Source organism: Hemitrygon akajei, chromosome 9 (assembly GCF_048418815.1).
Source record: "Hemitrygon akajei chromosome 9, sHemAka1.3, whole genome shotgun sequence".
NCBI lineage: Eukaryota > Metazoa > Chordata > Chondrichthyes > Myliobatiformes > Dasyatidae > Hemitrygon > Hemitrygon akajei.
Genome location: NC_133132.1, coordinates 6931953 through 6954135, shown reverse-complemented (window position 1 = coordinate 6954135; position 22183 = coordinate 6931953). Strand labels below are relative to the sequence as shown.

General features: G+C 49.4%; 1 protein-coding gene across 1 annotated transcript in view; it reads left to right on the top strand.

Moving 5' to 3' along the window:
• The window catches only part of LOC140732866 (glutathione hydrolase 5 proenzyme-like), a 255965-nt gene that overhangs the window by 185379 nt on the left and 48403 nt on the right, over positions 1-22183 (top strand). The window contains exons 5-6 of the mRNA XM_073055495.1: positions 567-756; positions 21447-21616. Coding sequence (XP_072911596.1) covers positions 567-756; positions 21447-21616 — 360 coding nt within the window. The remainder of the gene's footprint in view (positions 1-566; positions 757-21446; positions 21617-22183) is intronic.

Below are 22183 nucleotides of genomic sequence, written 5' to 3'. Positions count from 1 at the left end.
GTACTCTGCTGATTTGGAAAACCAAACCCCAGAGACTAAAGCCACCATTGTCCAGAGCAACTGGACACTTTTTCAGCCTGTGAAATCCACACCCTTTGAATAAATTTATACCGTGCACGCACACACTCAGTGGCCACCTGTACACCTTCTCATTAATGCAAGGATCAAATCATTCAATCAGGTGTCAGCAACTCAGTGCATAAAAGCATGAACAGGAGGTTCAGTTGTTGTTCAAACCACACATCAGAATGAGAAAGAAATGTGACTTTGAACGTGGAATGATTGTTGGTGTCAGATGGGGTGGTTTGAGTATCTAAGAAATTGATGATCTCCTAGGATTTTCATGCACAACAGTCTCTAGAGAATGGTGTGAAGAGAAATCCAGTGAGTGGTGGCTCTGTGGGCCAAACTCCTTCTTAGTGAGCAAGGTCAGAGGAGAACGGCCAGGCTAGTTCGAGCTGACAGGAAGAAGGTGCATCTCTGAACACACAACACGTTGAATGCATAGGCAATATCCCAGTGGCCTTTGATGTAAGCGTGGTTTCTGTGTCTGTGTTTTCACCCAGGGCCTCAGTGGATTGGTGTGCCAGGAGAAATAGAGGGTTACTGGCAGGCACACCAGCTCTTTGGGAAATTGCCCTGGCGTTCCCTGTTTGAACCATCGATACAGCTTGCAAAGGAAGGATTCGCATTCCCGGAATATTTAAGGACTTTTATCAGACATCCAAAGCTGCAAATCAGAAAATCTTCTCTTGGGTAAGTGAAACATTTGAGATACGTTTGACTGTGGTTGGCAAGGAGTCTAACTCAGCTCAGCGCACTCAAGATCTGAAGCAAATTCTACCAAAACAAACCGTAGGAGGAGACATAGTGAAATATCTCAAATTACTTCACATGGCATTTAATACCAGCCTTAGAAGGTAGTAGTCAAGCATGTGGGCCTCTTCAAACCCTAAACCCCTCCCGTACACTGTCCTGAATCCCGAAACCCCACCCATACACTGACCTGAATCCCCAAACCCCTCCAATACACTGTCCTGAATCCCAAAACCCCTCCAATACACTGTCCTGAATCCCGAAACCCCACCCATACACTGACCTGAATCCCCAAACCCCACCCATACACTGTCCTGAATCCCCAAACCCCTCCCATACACTGTCCTGAATCCCCAAACCCCTCCCATACACTGACCTGACTACCTAAGCACCTCCAATACACTGTCCTGAATCCCAAAACCCCTCACATACACTGTCCTGAATCTCCAAACCCCTCCAATACACTGACCTGACTCCCCAAGCCCCTCCCATACACTGACCTGAATCCCAAAACCCCTCCCATACACTGTCCTGAATCCCCAAGCCCCTCCCATACACTGACCTGAATCCCAAAACCCCTCCCATACACTGACCTGACTCCCCAAACCCCTCCCATACACTGACCTGAATCCCCAAACCCCTCCCATACACTGACCTGAATCCCCAAACCCCTCCCATACACTGACCTGAATCCCCAAACCCCTCCCATACACTGACCTGAATCCCCAAGCCCCTCCCATACACTGACCTGAATCCCAAAACCCCTCCCATACACTGTCCTGAATCCCTAAGCCCCTCCCATACACTGTCCTGAATCCCCAAGCCCCTCCCATACACTGACCTGAATCCCAAAACCCCTCCCATACACTGACCTGAATCCCCAAACCCCTCCCATACACTGTCCTGAATCCCAAAACCCCTCCAATACACTGTCCTGAATCCCGAAACCCCACCCATACACTGACCTGAATCCCCAAACCCCACCCATACACTGTCCTGAATCCCCAAACCCCTCCCATACACTGTCCTGAATCCCCAAACCCCTCCCATACACTGACCTGACTACCTAAGCACCTCCAATACACTGTCCTGAATCCCAAAACCCCTCACATACACTGTCCTGAATCTCCAAACCCCTCCAATACACTAACCTGACTCCCCAAGCCCCTCCCATACACTGACCTGAATCCCAAAACCCCTCCCATACACTGTCCTGAATCCCCAAGCCCCTCCCATACACTGACCTGAATCCCAAAACCCCTCCCATACACTGACCTGACTCCCCAAACCCCTCCCATACACTGACCTGAATCCCCAAACCCCTCCCATACACTGACCTGAATCCCCAAACCCCTCCCATACACTGACCTGAATCCCCAAACCCCTCCCATACACTGACCTGAATCCCCAAGCCCCTCCCATACACTGACCTGAATCCCAAAACCCCTCCCATACACTGTCCTGAATCCCTAAGCCCCTCCCATACACTGTCCTGAATCCCCAAGCCCCTCCCATACACTGTCCTGAATCCCTAAGCCCCTCCCATACACTGTCCTGAATCCCTAAGCCCCTCCCATACACTGTCCTGAATCCCTAAGCACCTCCCATACACTGTCCTGAATCCCCAAGCCCCACCCATACACTGTACTGAATCCCCAAACCCCTCCCATACACTGACCTGAATCCCCAAACCCCTCCCATACACTGACCTGAATCCCCAAACCCCTCCCATACACTGTCCTGAATCCCCAAGCCCCTCCCATACACTGTCCTGAATCCCCAAACCCCTCCCATACACTGTCCTGAATCCCCAAACCCCTCCCATACACTGTCCTGAATCCCAAAACCCCTCCCATACACTGACCTGAATCCCCAAACCCCTCCCATACACTGACCTGAATCCCCAAACCCCTCCCATACACTGTCCTGAATCCCCAAACCCTTCCCATACACTGACCTGAATCCCCAAACCCCTCCCATACACTGACCTGAATCCCCAAACCCCTCCCATACACTGTCCTGAATCCCCAAACCCCTCCCATACACTGTCCTGACTCCACAAGCCCCTCCCATACACTGTCCTGAATCCCAAAACCCCTCCCATACACTGACCTGAATCCCCAAACCCCTCCCATACACTGACCTGAATCCCAAACCCCTCCCATACACTGTCCTGAATCCCCAAACCCCTCCCATACACTGTCCTGAATCCCTAAGCACCTCCAATACACTGTCCTGAATCCCTAAGGACCTCCAATACACTGACCTGAATCCCCAAGCCCCTTCCATACACTGTCCTGAATCCCAAAGCCCCTCCCATACAATGACCTGAATCCCCAAACCCCTCCCATACACTGACCTGAATCCCAAAACCCCTCCCATACACTGACCTGAATCCCCAAACCCCTCCCATACACTGACCTGCATCCCAAAACCCCTCCCATACACTGTCCTAAATCCCCAAACCCCTCCCATACACTGACCTGAATCCCCAAACCCCTCCCAAACACTGACCTGACTCCCCAAACCCCTCACATACACTGTCCTGAATCCCCAAACCCCTCCCATACACTGTCCTGAATCCCCAAACCCCTCCCATACACTGACCTGAATCCCCAAACCCCTCCCATACACTGTCCTGAATCCCTAAGCCCCTCCCATACACAGTCCTGAATCCCCAAACCCCTCCCATACACTGTCCTGAATCCCAAAGCCCCACCCATACACTGACCTGAATCCCTAAGCCCCTCCCATACACTGACCTGAATCCCGAAACCCCTCCCATACACTGTCCTGAATCCCTAAGCACCTCCAATACACTGACCTGAATCCCAAAACCCCTCCCATACACTGACCTGACTCCCCAATCCCCTCCCATACACTGTCCTGAATCCCGAAACCCCTCCCATACACTGTCCTGAATCCCCAAACCACTCCCATACACTGTCCTGAATCCCCAAACCACTCCCATACACTGACCTGAATCCCCAAACCCCTCCCATACACTGACCTGAATCCCTAAGCACCTCCAATACTCTGTCCTGAATCCCAAAACCCCTCCCATACACTGTCCTGAATCCCAAAACCCCTCCCATACACTGTCCTGAATCCCCAAACCCCTCCCATACACTGTCCTGAATCCCCAAACCCCTCCCATACACTGACCTGACTCCCCAAGCCCCTCCCATACACTGTCCTGAATCCCCAAACCCCTCCCATACACTGACCTGACTCCCTAAGCACCTCCAATACACTGTCCTGAATCCCCAAACCCCTCCCATACACTGTCCTGAATCCCCAAACCACTCCCATACACTGACCTGACTCCCCAAACCCCTCCCATACACTGACCTGAATCACAAAACCCCTCCCATACACTGACCTGACTCCCCAAACCCCTCCCATACACTGTCCTGAATCCCCAAACCCCTCCCATACACTGTCCTGAATCCCCAAACCACTCCCATACACTGACCTGACTCCCCAAACCCCTCCCATACACTGACCTGAATCCCCAAACCCCTCCCATACACTGACCTGAATCCCTAAGCCCCTCCCATACACTGACCTGAATCCCCAAACCCCTCCCATACACTGACCTGAATCCCCAAACCCCTCCCATACACTGACCTGAATCCCCAAACCCCTCCCATACACTGTCCTGAATCCCAAAGCCCCACCCATACACTGACCTGAATCCCCAAACCCCTCCCATACACTGTCCTGAATCCCAAAGCCCCTCCCATACACTGTCCTGAATCCCTAAGCCCCTCCCATACACTGACCTGAATCCCTAAGCCCCTCCCATACACTGTCCTGAATCCCGAAACCCCTCCCATACACTGTCCTGACTCCCCAAGCCCCTCCAATACACTGTCCTGAATCCCGAAACCCCTCCCATACACTGTCCTGAATCCCCAAACCCCTCCCATACACTGACCAGACTCCCCAAGCCCCTCCCATACACTGTCCTGAATCCCCAAACCCCTCCCATACACTGACCTGACTCCCCATGCCCCTCCCATACACTGTCCTGAATCCCCAAACCCCTCCCATACACTGACCAGACTCCCCAAGCCCGTCCCATACACTGTCCTGAATCCCCAAACCCCTCCCATACACTGACCTGACTCCGCATACACTGACCTGACTCCCCAAACCCCTCCCATACACTGACCTGAATCCCCAAACCCCTCCTATACACTGTCCTGAATCCCCAAACCCCTCCCATACACTGACCTGAATCCCCAAACCCCTCCCATACACTGTCCTGAATCCCTAAGCACCTCCAATACACTGACCTGAATCCCCAAACCCCTCCCATACACTGTCCTGAATCACAAAGCCCCTCCTATACACTGTCCTGAATCGCTAAGCACCTCCCATACACTGTCCTGAATCCCCAAGCCCCTCCCATACACTGTCCTGAATCCCCAAACCCCTCCCATACAATGACCTGAATCCCCAAACCCCTCCCATACACTGTCCTGAATCCCCAAACCCCTCCCATACACTGACCTGAATCCCCAAACCCCTCCCATACACTGACCTGAATCCCCAAACCCCTCCCATACACTGACCTGAATCCCCAAACCCCTCCCATACACTGACCTGAATCCCCAAACCCCTCCAATACACTGTCCTGAATCCCTAAGCCCCTCCCATACACTGACCTGAATCCCCAAACCCCTTCCATACACTGACCTGAATCCCCAAACCCCTCCCATACACTGACCTGAATCCCCAAACCCCTCCCATACACTGTCCTGAATCCCAAAGCCCCACCCATACACTGACCTGAATCCCCAAACCCCTCCCATACACTGTCCTGAATCCCAAAGCCCCACCCATATACTGACCTGAATCCCTAAGCCCCTCCCATACACTGACCTGAATCCCGAAACCCTTCCCATACACTGACCTGACTCCCCAAGCCCCTCAAATACACTGTCCTGAATCCCCAAACCCCTCCCATACACTGACCAGACTCCCCAAGCCCCTCCCATACACTGTCCTGAATCACAAAGCCCCTCCCATACACTGTCCTGAATCGCTAAGCACCTCCCATACACTGTCCTGAATCCCCAAGCCCCTCCCATACACTCTCCTGAATCCCCAAACCCCTCCCATACAATGACCTGAATCCCCAAACCCCTCCCATACACTGTCCTGAATCCCAAAACCCCTCCCATACACTGACCTGAATCCCCAAACCCCTCCCATACACTGACCTGAATCCCCAAACCCCTCCCATACACTGACCTGAATCCCCAAACCCCTCCCATACACTGACCTGAATCCCCAAACCCCTCCCATACACTGACCTGAATCCCTACGCACCTCCCATACACTGTCCTGAATCCCCATGCCCCTCCCATACACTGTCCTGAATCCCTAAGCACCTCCCATACACTGTCCTGAATCCCCAAACCCCTCCCATACACTGTCCTGAATCCCTAAGCACCTCCAATACACTGACCTGAATCCCCAAGCCCCTCCCATACACTGTCCTGAATCTGCAAGCCCCTCCCATACACTGTCCTGAATCCCTAAGCCCCTCCCATACACTGACCTGACTCCCCAAACCCCTCCCATACACTGACCTGACTCCCCAAACCCCTCCCATACACTGTCCTGAATCCCCAAACCCCTCCCATACACTGTCCTGAATCCCCAAACCCCTCCCATACACTGTCCTGAATCCCCAAACCCCTCCCATACACTGTCCTGAATCCCCAAACCCCTCCCATACACTGTCCTGAATCCCCAAGCCCCTCCCATACACTGTCCTGAATCCCTAAGCCCCTCCCATACACTGTCCTGAATCCCCAAACCCCTCCCATACACTGTCCTGAATCCCAAAACCCCTCCCATACACTGACCTGAATCCCCAAACCCCTCCCATACACTGTCCTGAATCTCCAAACCCCTCCCATACACTGACCTGAATCCCAAAACCCTTCCCATACACTGTCCTGAATCCCTAAGCAACTCCCATACAATGACCTGAATCACAAAACCCCTCCCATACACTGTCCTGAATCCCTAAGCCCCTCCCATACACTGTCCTGAATCCCCAAGCCCCTCCCATACACTGACCTGAATCCCCAAACCCCTCCCATACACTGTCCTGAATCCCCAAACCCCTCCCATACACTGTCCTGAATCCCCAAACCCCTCCCATACACTGACCTGAATCCCCAAACCCCTCCCATACACTGACCTGAATCCCCAAACCCCTCCCATACACTGACCTGAATCCCCAAACCCCTCCCATACACTGTCCTGAATCCCCAAGCCCCTCCCATACACTGTCCTGAATCCCCAAACCCCTCCCATACACTGTCCTGAATCCCCAAACCCCTCCCATACACTGTCCTGAATCCCCAAACCCCTCCCATACACTGTCCTGAATCCCCAAACCCCTCCCATACACTGTCCTGAATCCCCAAACCCCTCCCATACACTGTCCTGAATCCCCAAACCCCTCCCATACACTGTCCTGAATCCCCAAACCCCTCCCATACACTGTCCTGAATCCCCAAACCCCTCCCATACACTGTCCTGAATCCCCAAACCCCTCCCATACACTGTCCTGAATCCCCAAACCCCTTCCATACACTGTCCTGAATCCCCAAACCCCTCCCATACACTGTCCTGAATCCCAAAACCCCTCCCATACACTGACCTGAATCCCCAAGCCCCTCCCATACACTGTCCTGAATCCCCAAGCCCCTCCCATACACTGTCCTGAATCCGTAAGCCCCTCCCATACACTGTCCTGAATCCCCAAGCCCCTCCCATACACTGACCTGAATACCCAAACCCCTCCCATACACTGTCCTGAATCCCCAAACCCCTCCTATACACTGTCCTGAATCCGTAAGCCCCTCCCATACACTGTCCTGAATACCCAAACCCCTCCCATACACTGTCCTGAATCCCCAAACCCCTCCTATACACTGTCCTTAATCCGTAAGCCCCTCCCATACACTGTCCTGAATCCCCAAACCCCTCCCATACACTGACCTGACTCCCCAAACCCCTCCCATACACTGTCCTGAATCCGTAAGCCCCTCCCATACACTGACCTGAATCCCCAAACCCCTCCCATACACTGTCCTGAATCCGTAAGCCCCTCCCATACACTGTCCTGAATCCCCAAGCCCCTCCCATACACTGACCTGAATACCCAAACCCCTCCCATACACTGTCCTGAATCCCCAAGCCCCTCCCATACACTGTCCTGAATCCCCAAACCCCTCCCATACACTGACCTGAATCCCCAAACCCCTCCCATACACTGACCTGAATCCCCAAACCCCTCCCATACACTGTCCTGAATCCCGAAACCCCTCCCATACACTGACCTGCAGTCCCTAAACCAGGTGACTTGCTGCCACTCACCAGCCTGGATGTGTGTGAGGCCAGCACTGACTTTTACATAGCTCCTCAGCGCAGGGTTGCAATGGAATGTGCAGTGACTACGTGATGTGCTAGTCACCTCTACACCCTGTAACTGAATGTCCTCATAAGTTCACTCGAGTCTCCCTTCAGAGACCCACACAAACTGTGAATGGGCCTCCCCAGTGACTTGCCACAAACATCAGCCAGCCTGCGCACAAGTGATTCTGCAGATGTTCTGCTGGTAATCTTGTCTAGTTTGTCTTTGTCTATATCATGGTTCTGCTGTTACCATTTCCCTTCACCCCCCGTGATATCCTTATGACTCCCAACAGTTCCCCACCTGCTCTCCTCTTGTCTTAAACCCCGTCTTATTCAGCTCTTCTTCCTTTTCTCACTGCTGCCGTCAGGAAGGAGCCCAGGGCTCTACCATTCCTGCTTCAGGAACAGTTCCTACCCTGCAATCATCAGGTTCTTGAACCAGCATGTCCAAATTCACTTACCTCAACTCGGAACTGATTTCACTCACTTTCACCCGTGTTCTCAGTATTATCTTAATTTGCAGAGTTTGTCAAGTCTTTGTTCATGTGTAGTTTTTCATAAAATTCTATTGTATTTCCATATAAATGCCTGCTAGAAAATGAATCTCAAGATAGTACCTGGACCTATTTACATACTTTGAATATAAATTTACTTTGAAATGTTTCCCTCTTTCACCTATCAGCTCCCAGTTTATTACATCATTCCCTTCTCCCACCCGTCCACCTTCCCCCCTCACTTGTCACCTGCCAGACTCGGCTCCTCCCCTACCCCCAGCTTCACAATCTGGCTTCTGCCTCTTTACAAAATATCGACTGTTTATTCATCTGACCTGCTGAATTCCTCCAGCTTTTTCAGTGCCTGCAGAATCTCCTGGCCAGGCTGCCTGGCTGGTGCACAGTCTGACCCCTCTTCCTTTCCAAACACCAGAAGGCACCAAGCATCTCCCCCAGGGTGCAGTCAGATCCTGTGCCAGGAACATCACGGACAGTGTGCGTGAGTGAGGTGGTCATGCCTATGGTGCAGACTGGGTGTGGTGAACTACATGTACCTGTCTGGACACGCCCCCCCACCCCCGCTGACTGCTCCTGTGGCCCCTCCCACTGACCCCGGTATAAAGGCAATTGAGGCCTGAGCCCGGCCCTCAGTCTCCAGGATGTAGTGTGGTGGTCAGTTACTGCTCGTTCTTTCTTCCAGCCAATAAAAGCCGATATCTCGCCTTCACGTCTCAGAGAGAGTTATTGATGGTGCATCACCGGGTGACGTCTAGGGATGTAGGGGGGGGGTAGGCAGAGCATGCAGGATTCCCCTTACCTTTTTCAGATTTAGCTAGGGGTTGGGGTGACTGCGGCGTGGAGCAACAGCAGCCAGGTCCGCAACACGACAGGGCAAGTGGAGACAAGAAGACCGACCGGCAGTAACTAGCTGGGACAGACAGGAGTTTCTGTGGCTGTAAGTGAGATTCCAAGACGGTGTGCTGTCTGCCTGAGTGGTGAAGGAGGGGGATGGGCAGCCATTGTACATGGGCAGGAGGAGGGTGTGTTCCTGCAGAATGAGTATGGGAAGGTTAAAAAGCAGCACCTCAGCAGGAAGTGTTCTGTGCTGGCAATCAAAGAAAGACGAGATAGGGCAAACGGCTGAGGGAAGGGATCAGCTTTTTTAAACATGGAACGCAGGCCCTTTGGTCCTCGATGTGCCCGCCCACATTTCAATCCTGTGCAGCCTTCCAGTATTCTATCCACGTAAGAGATGTATCGGCCCCTACCGCCACTCTCGGGAGCGTGATCCACGCTCCCGTCCCCCTCCGCGCAAAACCTTTGACATCTACCCTACACTCCCCTCCAATCATCTTAAAATTATGCCCCCTCGTAAGAGCCACTTCCACCCCGGAGGGAAAAACTGCTGACTGCCCAAGCAGTCTAAGTCCCCTGTACACCATTATCAAGTCATCTCTCATAATCTTTGGCTCCAACGAGAAAATCCCTAGCTCACTTAACCTATCCTCATAAGACATGCTCCCTAATTCGGCATCCTCGTAAATCTCCCCTCACCCTCTCTAAATCTTCCACATCATTTTTATAATAAGGCAACCAGAGATGAACACAATATTCCGCGTGGTCTAACCAGGGTCTTATAGAGCCGTAACATTACCGCGCGGCACTTGTTCTCAATCCCCTGACCAACACACCCCAGACACCTTCTTCACCACCCTATCAACTTGCGTGGAGCTTTGAGGATCCGTGGATACGAAACCCAAGGTCCCTCTGTTCTTCCACAATGTGAAGAATCTGCAAGTAATCCTGTACCCTGCCCTCAAACTCAATATCCACTGCACCTGAACTGGAGGGGGACGAGTATTCTGGCTGAGAGATGTGGTGCCAATTCAAGGGGAGGTTTAACTAGGGTTGAATCTCGAGTGGTACTGTGGCAGATGGGCATGTTGAGGCAAAAATATTAGTTAAAGCGAGCAAGCTCAGCCAACAGGACAGGCAGGTACAAGGCAGGCAGAAACAAAGTTCGGATACACTAAACAGCATTTGCTTTCAGGCAAGAAGCATGTCAGGAAAGTCAGGGCTGTTTTGGCACGTGGGAGTAGGATAATATAGTCGTGACAAAAATAGCAGAGGAAAAGACAGGACTGGCAGTTCAATATTGTGAAGAACACATAACCACAGAATTTGCAAATGTAGTGTGGGAGAGCCTAGTAGCGGATCAAGGGTCTTCTTGCAAGTGGGAGTCTTCAAAGTCAGATACAGAGGCTCAGGGCCAACAGAGTGATGGGCAAGGCTAGCATGATCCTGGAACCATGCATAACATGGGATATTAAAGCTCTCATCAGGAAAATGGAGGTATAATCAGGTACAGCTGCTGGCCAAAAGTGAATCACTAAAGGGGTATGAACATATGGCTTTGCCAGATAATGTAAAAGAGAATAAGAAATTCAGCAAGTATACAAGGAGACCACCCGTAAGTGGTCAGAGAATAGAACCCGTTACAGATCAAAGTGAGTGGAGAATAGAAATCTTTGCAGAACAAAGTGCGCAGAGAGCAGAACCCATTACAAATCAAAGTGGTCAGAGAATAGAAACCATTACAAATCAAAGTGGTCAGAGAATAGAAACCATTACAAATCAAAATGGCGAGCGAATAGAACCCGTTACAGATCAAAGTGGGCAGAGAATTACAGACAAAAGTTTGCAGTGTTATGATACGGCAACAATGAATATAGACTTGAGACTATTTTTCTATAGACAAAGAAACATTTATTTAAAACTCAGCTCAACGACAAATGAAAAGTTATCAAATGACTAACTTAACCGGAAGTTAACTCAAACAGTTCTTAAAGTGATAAATGCGAACACAGTTCTTGAAATGATAAATGCAAAAGTCCAAATGATTTACATAGTCAATTAGGAGAGACTTTCTTGAAGTAATGAATTCCTTGACGACGTGACGTTACTGCTGATCCTAGCTGAAATATGCCTTGCCCGAAAGATTTACGACGAAGGGAATTGCATAAGGGCACTGGCCTTCTCCTTAGTGAAATGTTGGAAACCCTTTCTGCTCTCACAAAGCAGGGGTTATCTCAGACGCAGGTCACTTCCTTCTGAACAAGGATTCAATAAGTTCGATCCTGTATTACTGCCGACAACACCAGCTTTACTCTATCCTTCGGGTTCTATTCGAGAGAATAGAACCCCTTATGGATCAAAGTGGGCAGAGATTAGAACCCGTTACAGATCATAGTTTGCAGAGAATAGAATCCATTACAGATCAAAGTGTGCAGAGAATAGAACCCATTACAGATCAATGAGTAGAGAATAGAATCCATTACAGGTCAAAGTGGGTAGAGAATAGAACCTGTTACTGATCAAAGTGGGGAGAGAATAGAACCCATTACAGATCAAATTGGCCGAGAACAGAACCTATTAGAGATCAAATTGGCCGAGAATAGAACCCGTTACAGATCAAAGTGGGCAGGGAATAGAACCCCTTACAGATTAAAGTGGCAAGAGAATAGAACCCGTTACAGATCAAATTGGCCGAGAACAGAACCTATTAGAGATCAAATTGGCCGAGAACAGAGCATATTAGAGATCAAATTGGCCGAGAATAGAACCCGTTACAGATCAAAGTGGGCAGGGAATAGAACCCCTTACAGATTAAAGTGGGCAGGGAATAGAACCCCTTACAGATTAAAGTGGCAAGAGAATAGAACCCGTTACAGATCATAGTTTGCAGAGAATAGAACCCATAGCAGATCGAAGTGTCAGAGAATGCAATGCGTTACTGATCAAAGTGGGCAGAGAATAGAACCCGTTACAGATCATAGTTTGCAGAGAATAGAACCCATAGCAGATCATAGTTTGCAGAGAATAGAATCCATTGCAGATCATAGTTTGCAGAGAATAGAACCCGTTACAGATCATAGTTTGCAGAGAATAGAATCCATTACAGATCAAAGTGTGCAGAGTTGACACAGTTGGAAAATCCTGCAGAGACTTGTGTGAGAAGACAAGCGGCAACCTCCCAGTATGAAAGAGGTCCATGATGTCATCAGGAGTTTGAAAAGCAACAAAGCCGCTGGTGTTGACAGGATTGCCGCAGAGGTCCTTAAGGAAGGTGGACCAGCACTCCTGAACCACACACACACCTTGCTCCTGAAGGTCTGGGAAAAGTAACAAGTGCCCTCTGAGCTCAGGGGAGGTCTAATAGAGACTATTTTGAAGAGGGAGACATGGCAGATCTTGGCAATTACGGAGGCATCTCTCTCGTGTCAATAACAGGCAAAGTGTTTGCATGTATCCTTGTCAAACAGTTCTAGCCACTGTGCGAAGAAGTACTTTGTTTAGTTTAGGTTTGTTTAGCTTAGTTTTTTTTGATAGACAACCCCGCAGGAGAAATCATACTCGACTCGAGGACCCACCGATAGACAACCCCGCAGGAGAAATCATACTCGACTCGAGGACCCACCGATAGACAACCCCTCAGGAGAAATCATACTCGACTCGAGGACCCACCGATAGACAACCCCTCAGGAGATCATCATACTCGACTCGAGGACCCACCGATAGACAACCCCTCAGGAGAAATCATACTCGACTCGAGGACCCACCGATAGACAACCCCTCAGGAGAAATCATACTCGACTCGAGGACCCACCGATAGACAACCCCTCAGGAGAAATCATACTCGACTCGAGGACCCACCAATAGACAACCCCGCAGGAGAAATCATACTCGACTTGAGGACCCACTGATAGACAACATGTGATAGTTGACTCGAGGACCCGCCGATAGACAAACCACTCAGGAGATCATCATACTCGATTCGAGGACCCACCGATAGACAACCCCTCAAGAGATCATCATACTCGACTCGATGACCCGCCGATAGACAACCCCTCAGGAGATCATCATACTCGACTCGAGGACACACTGATAGACAACATGTGATAGTTGACTCGAGGACCTGCCGATAGACAAACCCTCAGGAGAAATCATACTCGATTCGAGGACCCACCGATAGACAACCCCTCAGGAGAAATCATACTCGACTCGAGGACCCACCGATAGACAACCCCTCAGGAGATCATCATACTCGACTCGAGGACCCACCGATAGACAACCCCTTAGGAGAAATCATACTTGACTCGAGGACCCACCGATAGACAACCCCTCAGTAGATCATCATACTCGACTCGATGTCCCGCCGATAGACAACCACTTAGGAGAAATCATACTCGACTCGAGGACCCACCGATAGACAACCCCTCAGGAGAAATCATACTCGACTCGAGGACCCACCGATATACAACTCCTCAGGAGATCATCATACTCGACTCGAGGACACACTGATAGACAACATGTGATAGTTGACTCGGGGACCTGCCGATAGACAAACCCTCAGGAGAAATCATACTCGATTCGAGGACCCACCGATAGACAACCCCTCAGGAGAAATCATACTCGACTCGAGGACCCACCGATAGACAACCCCTCAGGAGATCATCATACTCGACTCGAGGACCCACCGATAGACAACCCCTTAGGAGAAATCATACTTGACTCGAGGACCCACCGATAGACAACCCCTCAGTAGATCATCATACTCGACTCGATGTCCCGCCGATAGACAACCACTTAGGAGAAATCATACTCAACTCGAGGACCCACCGATAGACAACCCCTCAGGAGAAATCATACTCGACTCGAGGACCCACCGATATACAACTCCTCAGGAGAAATCATACTCGACTCGAGGACCCACCGATAGACAACCCCTCAGAAGATCATCATACTCGACTCGATGACCCAATAGACAACCCCTCAGGAGAAATCATACTCAACTCGAGGACCCGCCGATAGACAACCCCTCAGGAGAAATCATACTCGACTCGAGGACCCACCGATAGACAACCCCTCAGGAGAAATCATACTCGACTCGAGGACCCACCGATAGACAACCCCTCAGGAGAAATCATTCTCGACTCGAGGACCCACCGATAGACAACCCCTCAGGAGAAATCATACTCGACTCGAGGACCCACCGATAGACAACCCCTCAGGAGAAATCATACTCGATTCGAGGACCCACCGATAGACAACCCCTCAGGAGAAATCATACTCGATTCGAGGACCCACCGATAGACAACCCCTCAGGAGAAATCATACTCGACTCGAGGACCCACCGATAGACAACCCCTCAGGAGAAATCATACTCGACTCGAGGACCCACCGATAGACAACCCCTCAGGAGAAATCATACTCGACTCGAGGACCCACCGATAGACAACCCCTCAGGAGAAATCATACTCGACTCGAGGACCCACCGATAGACAACCCCTCAGGAGAAATCATACTCGACTCGAGGACCCACCGATAGACAACCCCTCAGGAGAAATCATACTCGACTCGAGGACCCACCGATAGACAACCCCTCAGGAGATCATCATACTCGACTCGAGGACTCACCGATAGACAACATGTGATACTTGACTCGAGGACCCACCGATAGACAACCCCTCAGGAGAAATCATACTCGATTCGAGGACCCACCGATAGACAACCCCTCAGGAGAAATCATACTCGACTCGAGGACCCACCGATAGACAACCCCTCAGGAGAAATCATACTCGACTCGAGGACCCACCGATAGACAACCCCTCAGGAGAAATCATACTCGACGCGAGGACCCACCGATAGACAACCCCTCAGGAGAAATCATACTCGACTCGAGGACCCACCGATAGACAACCCCTCAGGAGAAATCATACTCGACTCGAGGACCCACCGATAGACAACCCCTCAGGAGAAATCATACTCGACTCGAGGACCCACCGATAGACAACCCCTCAGGAGATCATCATACTCGACTCGAGGACCCACCGATAGACAACCCCTCAGGAGAAATCATACTCGACTCGAGGACCCACCGATAGACAACCCCTCAGGAGAAATCATACTCGACTCGAGGACCCACCGATAGACAACCCCTCAGGAGAAATCATACTCGACTCGAGGACCCACCAATAGACAACCCCGCAGGAGAAATCATACTCGACTTGAGGACCCACTGATAGACAACATGTGATAGTTGACTCGAGGACCCGCCGATAGACAAACCACTCAGGAGATCATCATACTCGATTCGAGGACCCACTGATAGACAACCCCTCAGGAGATCATCATACTCGACTCGATGACCCGCCGATAGACAACCCCTCAGGAGATCATCATACTCGACTCGAGGACACACTGATAGACAACATGTGATAGTTGACTCGAGGACCTGCCGATAGACAAACCCTCAGGAGAAATCATACTCGACTCGAGGACCCACCGATAGACAACCCCTCAGGAGAAATCATACTCGACTCGAGGACCCACCGATAGACAACCCCTCAGGAGAAATCATACTCGACTCGAGGACCCACCGATAGACAACCCCTCAGGAGAAATCATACTCGACTCGAGGACCCACCGATAGACAACCCCTCAGGAGAAATCATACTCGACTCGAGGACCCACCGATAGACAACCCCTCAGGAGATCATCATACTCGACTCGAGGACTCACCGATAGACAACATGTGATACTCGACTCGAGGACCCACCGATAGACAACCCCTCAGGAGATCATCATACTCGACTCGAGGACCCGCCGATAGACAACCCCTCAGGAGATCATCATACTCGACTAGAGGACCCACTGATAGACAACATGTGATAGTTGACTCGAGGACCCATCGATAAACAATCCCTCAGGAGATCATCATACTCGACTCGAGGACCCACCGATAGACAACCCCTCAGGAGAAATCATACTCGACTCGAGGACCCACCGATAGACAACCCCTCAGGAGAAATCATACTCAACTCGAGGACCCACCGATAGACAATCCCTCAGGAGAAATCATACTCGACTCGAGGACCCACCGATAGACAACCCCTCAGGAGAAATCATACTCGACTCGAGGACCCACCGATAGACAACCCCTCAGGAGAAATCATACTCGACTCAAGGACCCACCGATAGACAACCCCTCAGGAGAAATCATACTCGACTCGAGGACCCACCGATAGACAACCCCTCAGGAGAAATCATACTCGACTAGAGGACCCACCAATAGACAATCCCTCAGGAGAAATCATACTCGACTCGAGTATGAAGCTGAAAGATCTTAAGGTAAATACGTCAGCTGGACCACATGGACTACACCCCAGTACTCTGAAAATGTTGTGGAGGCATTAGTAATGATCTTTCATTAGATTATGGAATGGGTCAAGAAGACTGGAGGAGCAGGTAGTTTTGCTCTAGCAGAGAGGCAAACTTGCAGGTTGAGTCAGTGGTAAGGAAGGAAAATGAAAAGTTAGCATTCATTTCAAGAGGACTAGATTATAAAAGCACGGATGTAATGCTGAGCCTTTATAAGGCATTTTTTAGACTGCATTTGGAGTATTGTGAGCAGTTTTGAGCCCCTTATTTAAAGAAAGGTTGTGCTGGCATTGGAGTGGGTGCACAGGAGGATCACAAGGATGATTCCAGAATGTAAGGGTTAACATATGGGGAGCATTTAATGTCTCTGGTCCTGCACTCACTGGAGTTCAGGATGAGGAGGTAGCTCAGTGAAACATATCAAGTATTGAAGACAAAGATGGAGTGGGTGTGGAGAAGACGCTTCCTGTAGCCTAGGACCAGAGGGCACAGCCTCAGAATAATTCTAGAACAGAGATTAGGAGGATTGTTTTTTTTAGCCAGGAGGTAGTGAATTTGTGGAATTCATTATCACAGTTAGTTGTGGGAGCCAAGTCACTGGGAATATTTAAAGCCCAAAATGATAGATTCTTGATTAGTGAGGGCATCAAATATCACGGGGAGAAGGAAGGAGAACGGGGTTAAGAGGGATAATAAATCAGGGAAGATGGAACCGTGGAGCAGAATCAATGGGCCAAATGGCCTCTTTCTGCTCCTACATCTTACGGTTTTAGGGATAGTCACTATTGTTTTGTGCGTGGGTAACCATGTCCCACAAATTCTGTTGAGTTTTTGAAGAGGTAACAAAATGGATTGATGAGGGAAATGTTGTAGATATGTCTTCATGGACTTTACAAGGCCTTTGAGAAGGTGCTGTACAGTGGGCTAATCCAGAAGGTTGCATGCAGGGTGAGCTAACCAATCTGATACTGAATTGTCTTGGTGGAAGGTTGTTACTCGGACTGGAAGCCACTGACCATGGTGTGGCACCTTGATCACAGTGAACAGTAACCAACTTCTCGATGGCTGGTGAAGTAGGCCTAGTAAGGCCAGATGAACTTTAATTTGGGTAAGCGTGAGGCAGTAAGTTAAACCAGGGCAGGACTTGCGCAGCGAATGACAGGGCTCCGGAGAGTGTAGTAGAAAAGAGAGAATTAAGGGTATAGGTACATAGTTCACTGAATGTGACATCACAGGTAGACGGGGAGGTGAAGAAGGCATTTGACAATGTTTGCCTTCAGTTGGGACACTGAGTACAGAGTTACAATGTCATATTACAATTCCACAAGACATTGGTGTGATCACACTGGGGATTGGGTGCAGTTCTGGGTACGATATCGTATTACAATTCTACAAGACATTGGTGTGATCACACTGAGGATTGGGTGCAGTTCTGGGTACGATATCGTATTACAATTCTACAAGACATTGGTGTGATCACACTGGGGATTGGGTGCAGTTCTGGGTACGATATCGTATTACAATTCCACAAGACATTGGTGTGATCACACTGAGGATTGGGTGCAGTTCTGGGTACGATATCGTATTACAATTCTACAAGACATTGGTGTGATCACACTGAGGATTGGGTGCAGTTCTGGGTACGATATCGTATTACAATTCTACAAGACATTGATCACACTGGGGATTGGGTGCAGTTCTGGGTACGATATCGTATTACAATTCTACAAGACATTGGTGTGATCACACTGGGGATTGGGTGCAGTTCTGGGTACGATATCGTATTACAATTCTACAAGACATTGGTGTGATCACACTGGGGATTGGGTGCAGTTCTGGGTACGATATCGTATTACAATTCTACAAGACATTGGTGTGATCACACTGAGAATTGGGTGCAGTTCTGGGTACGATATCGTATTACAATTCTACAAGACATTGGTGTGATCACACTGAGAATTGGGTGCAGTTCTGGGTACGATATCGTATTACAATTCTACAAGACATTGGTGTGACCACACTGGGGATTGGGTGCAGTTCTGGGTACGATATCGTATTACAATTCTACAAGACATTGGTGTGACCACACTGAGGATTGGGTGCAGTTCTGGCTGCCCGGGTATAGCTGAGATATCATTAAGTGGGGCAAGGTGCAGGAATGATTCACAAAGATGTTTGAAGACAGGAGGGCTCGAATGGGGGAGTCTGGATAGGATGTGTTTTTTTATCCCCCTGGAGCATAAGAGTCTGAGGGGTAACCTTGGAGATTACCCCTCAGACCATTAGACCTTTCCCCAGTATAGCTGAGTCTAAAACTTGACATTGATTTAAGGTGAGAGGGGAAAGATTCAAAAGGGAATTGAGGGAGTAACCTTTCCATGCAGAGCGGAGAATGTCAGTGGTTGAGAAGTTGTTGGAATCGACTGTTAGGGATGAGATTACAGAATACCTGGAGGCACATGACAAGGTTGGCCAAAGCCAGCATGGCTTCCTGAAAGGAAAATCCTGCCTGACAAACCTACTGCAATTCTTTGAGGAAATTACAAGCAGGGTAGACAAAGAAGATGCAGTAGATGTGGTGTACTTGGATTTTCAGAAGGCCTTTGACAAGGTGCCGCACATGAGGCTGCTTATAAGAGCCCATGGAATTATAGGGAAGTTACTAGCAGGGGTGGAGCATGGGTGGAGCATTGGCTGGTCGGCAGAAAACAGAGAGTGGGAATAAAGGGATCCTATTCTTTCTTTCGTTATCAATCTTCTTATTAATTAAATAAAAAAGTACATATATATATATAAACAAGAGGAGAATTATCACAAATATCTGTATCAATAACAGTTCGAATAAAAGGTAAAATAAACATTACCAAGATCAAACAAAGTATTAATCTAATAGTATATAATAAAGAGAAAGGTAATAGGGATCCTATTCTGGCTGGTTGCCGGTTACCAGTGAAGTTCCACAGGGGTCGGTGTTGGGACCGCTGCTTTTTACGATGTATGTCAATGATTTGGACTATGGGATTAATGGATTTGTGGCTAAATTTGCCGATGATACAACGATAGGTGGAGGAGCAGGTAGTGTTGAGGAAACAGAGAGCCTGCAGAGAGACTTAGGTAGTTTAAGGGAATGGGCAAAGAAGTGGCAAATGAAAGTGGAAAGTGTTTGGTCATGCACTTTGGTGGAAGAAATAAACAGGCAGACTATTATTTAGATGGGGAGAGAATTCAAAATGAAAGATGCAAAGGGACTTGGGAGTCCTTGTGCAAAATACTCTAAAGGTTAACCTGCAGGTTGAGTCGGTGGTGAAGAAGGCGAATGCAATGTTGGCATTCATTTCTAGAGGTATAGCATGTACGAGTAGGGATGTGATGTTGAGGCTCTATAAGACACTCGTGAGACCACACTTGGAGAATTGTGTGCAGTTTTGGGCTCCTTATTTTTGAAGGGATATAATGGCATTAGAGAGGGTTCAGAGAAGATTCACGAGAATGATTCCAGGAATGAAAGGGTTACCGTATGAGGAACGTCTGGCAGCTCTTGGTCTGTATTCCCTGGAGTTCAGGAGAATGAGAGGGAATCTCACAGAAACATTCTGAATGTTAAAAGGCCTGAACAGATTAGATATGGCAAAGTTATTTCCCACAGTCGGGGACAAGAGGGCACAACTTCAGGATTGAAGGACGTCCATTTAGAACAGAGATGTGGAGAAATTACGTTAGTCAGAGGGTGGTAAATCTGTGGAATTTGTTGCCATGAGTGGCTGTGGAGGCCAGTCATTGGGTGCATTTAGGGCAGAGATAGATAAGTTCTTCATTAGCCAGGGCATCAAGGGGTATGGGCAGAAAGCAGGGGAGTGGGGATGACTGGAAGAAGTGGATCAGCCCACGACTGGATGGCAGAGCAGAGTCAATGGGCTGAATGGCCTACTTCTGCTGCTATAGCTTATGGTCTTACATATGGAACGAGCTACCAGAGGAAATGTTAGAATAATGGCATCTGAACGATGTTTGGACAGGGAGATTGATAGGGAAGGTCCAGGTATAGGGATCAAATGCAGACATGTGGTTGGCATGAACAAGCTGGGCTGTTCAGCGCTCCAAGTGTAATCTTCTCATTGACTTGTACAGCTGTAACATCCTAACTCCTCCACCCAGTGTCCCGACTGTAAGCCTGACAAACGCTTTCTTCACTAACCTGCCAAGCTCAGTCCGTCAGAGGTCCCCCCTTACCTTCCTCAGGAGCTGGCTGTTAAAAAATGCTTTTTTTAAATCAAAATGTGTTTTTCTCTCCCACCCTGTTAGTCACTTCCGATTGTCAGATTCAGTGATGTAATCTTTGCTGGTGGAAATAAGTTAATCCATGTGTTCCAGTATGGATTAGTATGGGTGTGCCCAGAGTATGCCGGGGAAGCAGTCGGTTGAACGGAAAAATTGCACCTCACTTTTAATCAATAAATATTTTTCTTTCAGTGATTTGTTTTATAAGAGTGATGGGAGGCTCCGTGACAATGTGCAGTACTCTGAGCTTGCTAAAACACTGGAGACCATTGCATCGAAAGGCCCTAAGGCTTTCTATGAAGGAGAGATCACACGGAACCTTCTCAAAGATATTGAGAATGCCTCTCCTGCAACAAATAACGGTAGGTGTCTCATTCATCCTCGTGCAGTTTCAGACCATCAAAGAAATCAGGTCTGTTTGTGGCTGCTTTGGGTGGAGGTGGGGAGAAAAGGCCGTACACTAGCGCAGTGGCTCCCGTAAAGCTTTACAGCACCAGCTCAATGCCCACTGCAGTCCGTACGGAGTTTGTACGTTCTCCCGTGACCATGTGGGTTTCCTCTCACAGGTACGGTGGGTGGGCGGGCTACATTGGCACCAGAAGACGGCGATGCTTGCGGGCTGCCCCCAGCACCGCTTGGACTGTGTTGGTTGCTGACGCAAAAGACACGTTTCATGTTTCGATGTAGCTGTGACAGATAAGGTTAATCTTTAAAGAGATTTCCTTATTGTCAGCCCTGACAGTTGTGTAAAGGTGGCTGTGTGTCAGTATCAGACGTGCATTTTCAGTAATGTGTGTGTGTCTGATGGCTAGGTGTGTGTGCACTTGTGAACGTGGAGGTAGACTCCCGGCCGGAGGGAATGCCCACTAGAAGATCCTGGCGCAGGAGGGTCTCTCTCTCTCTCTCTCTCTCTCACTCCTGCCCCACGT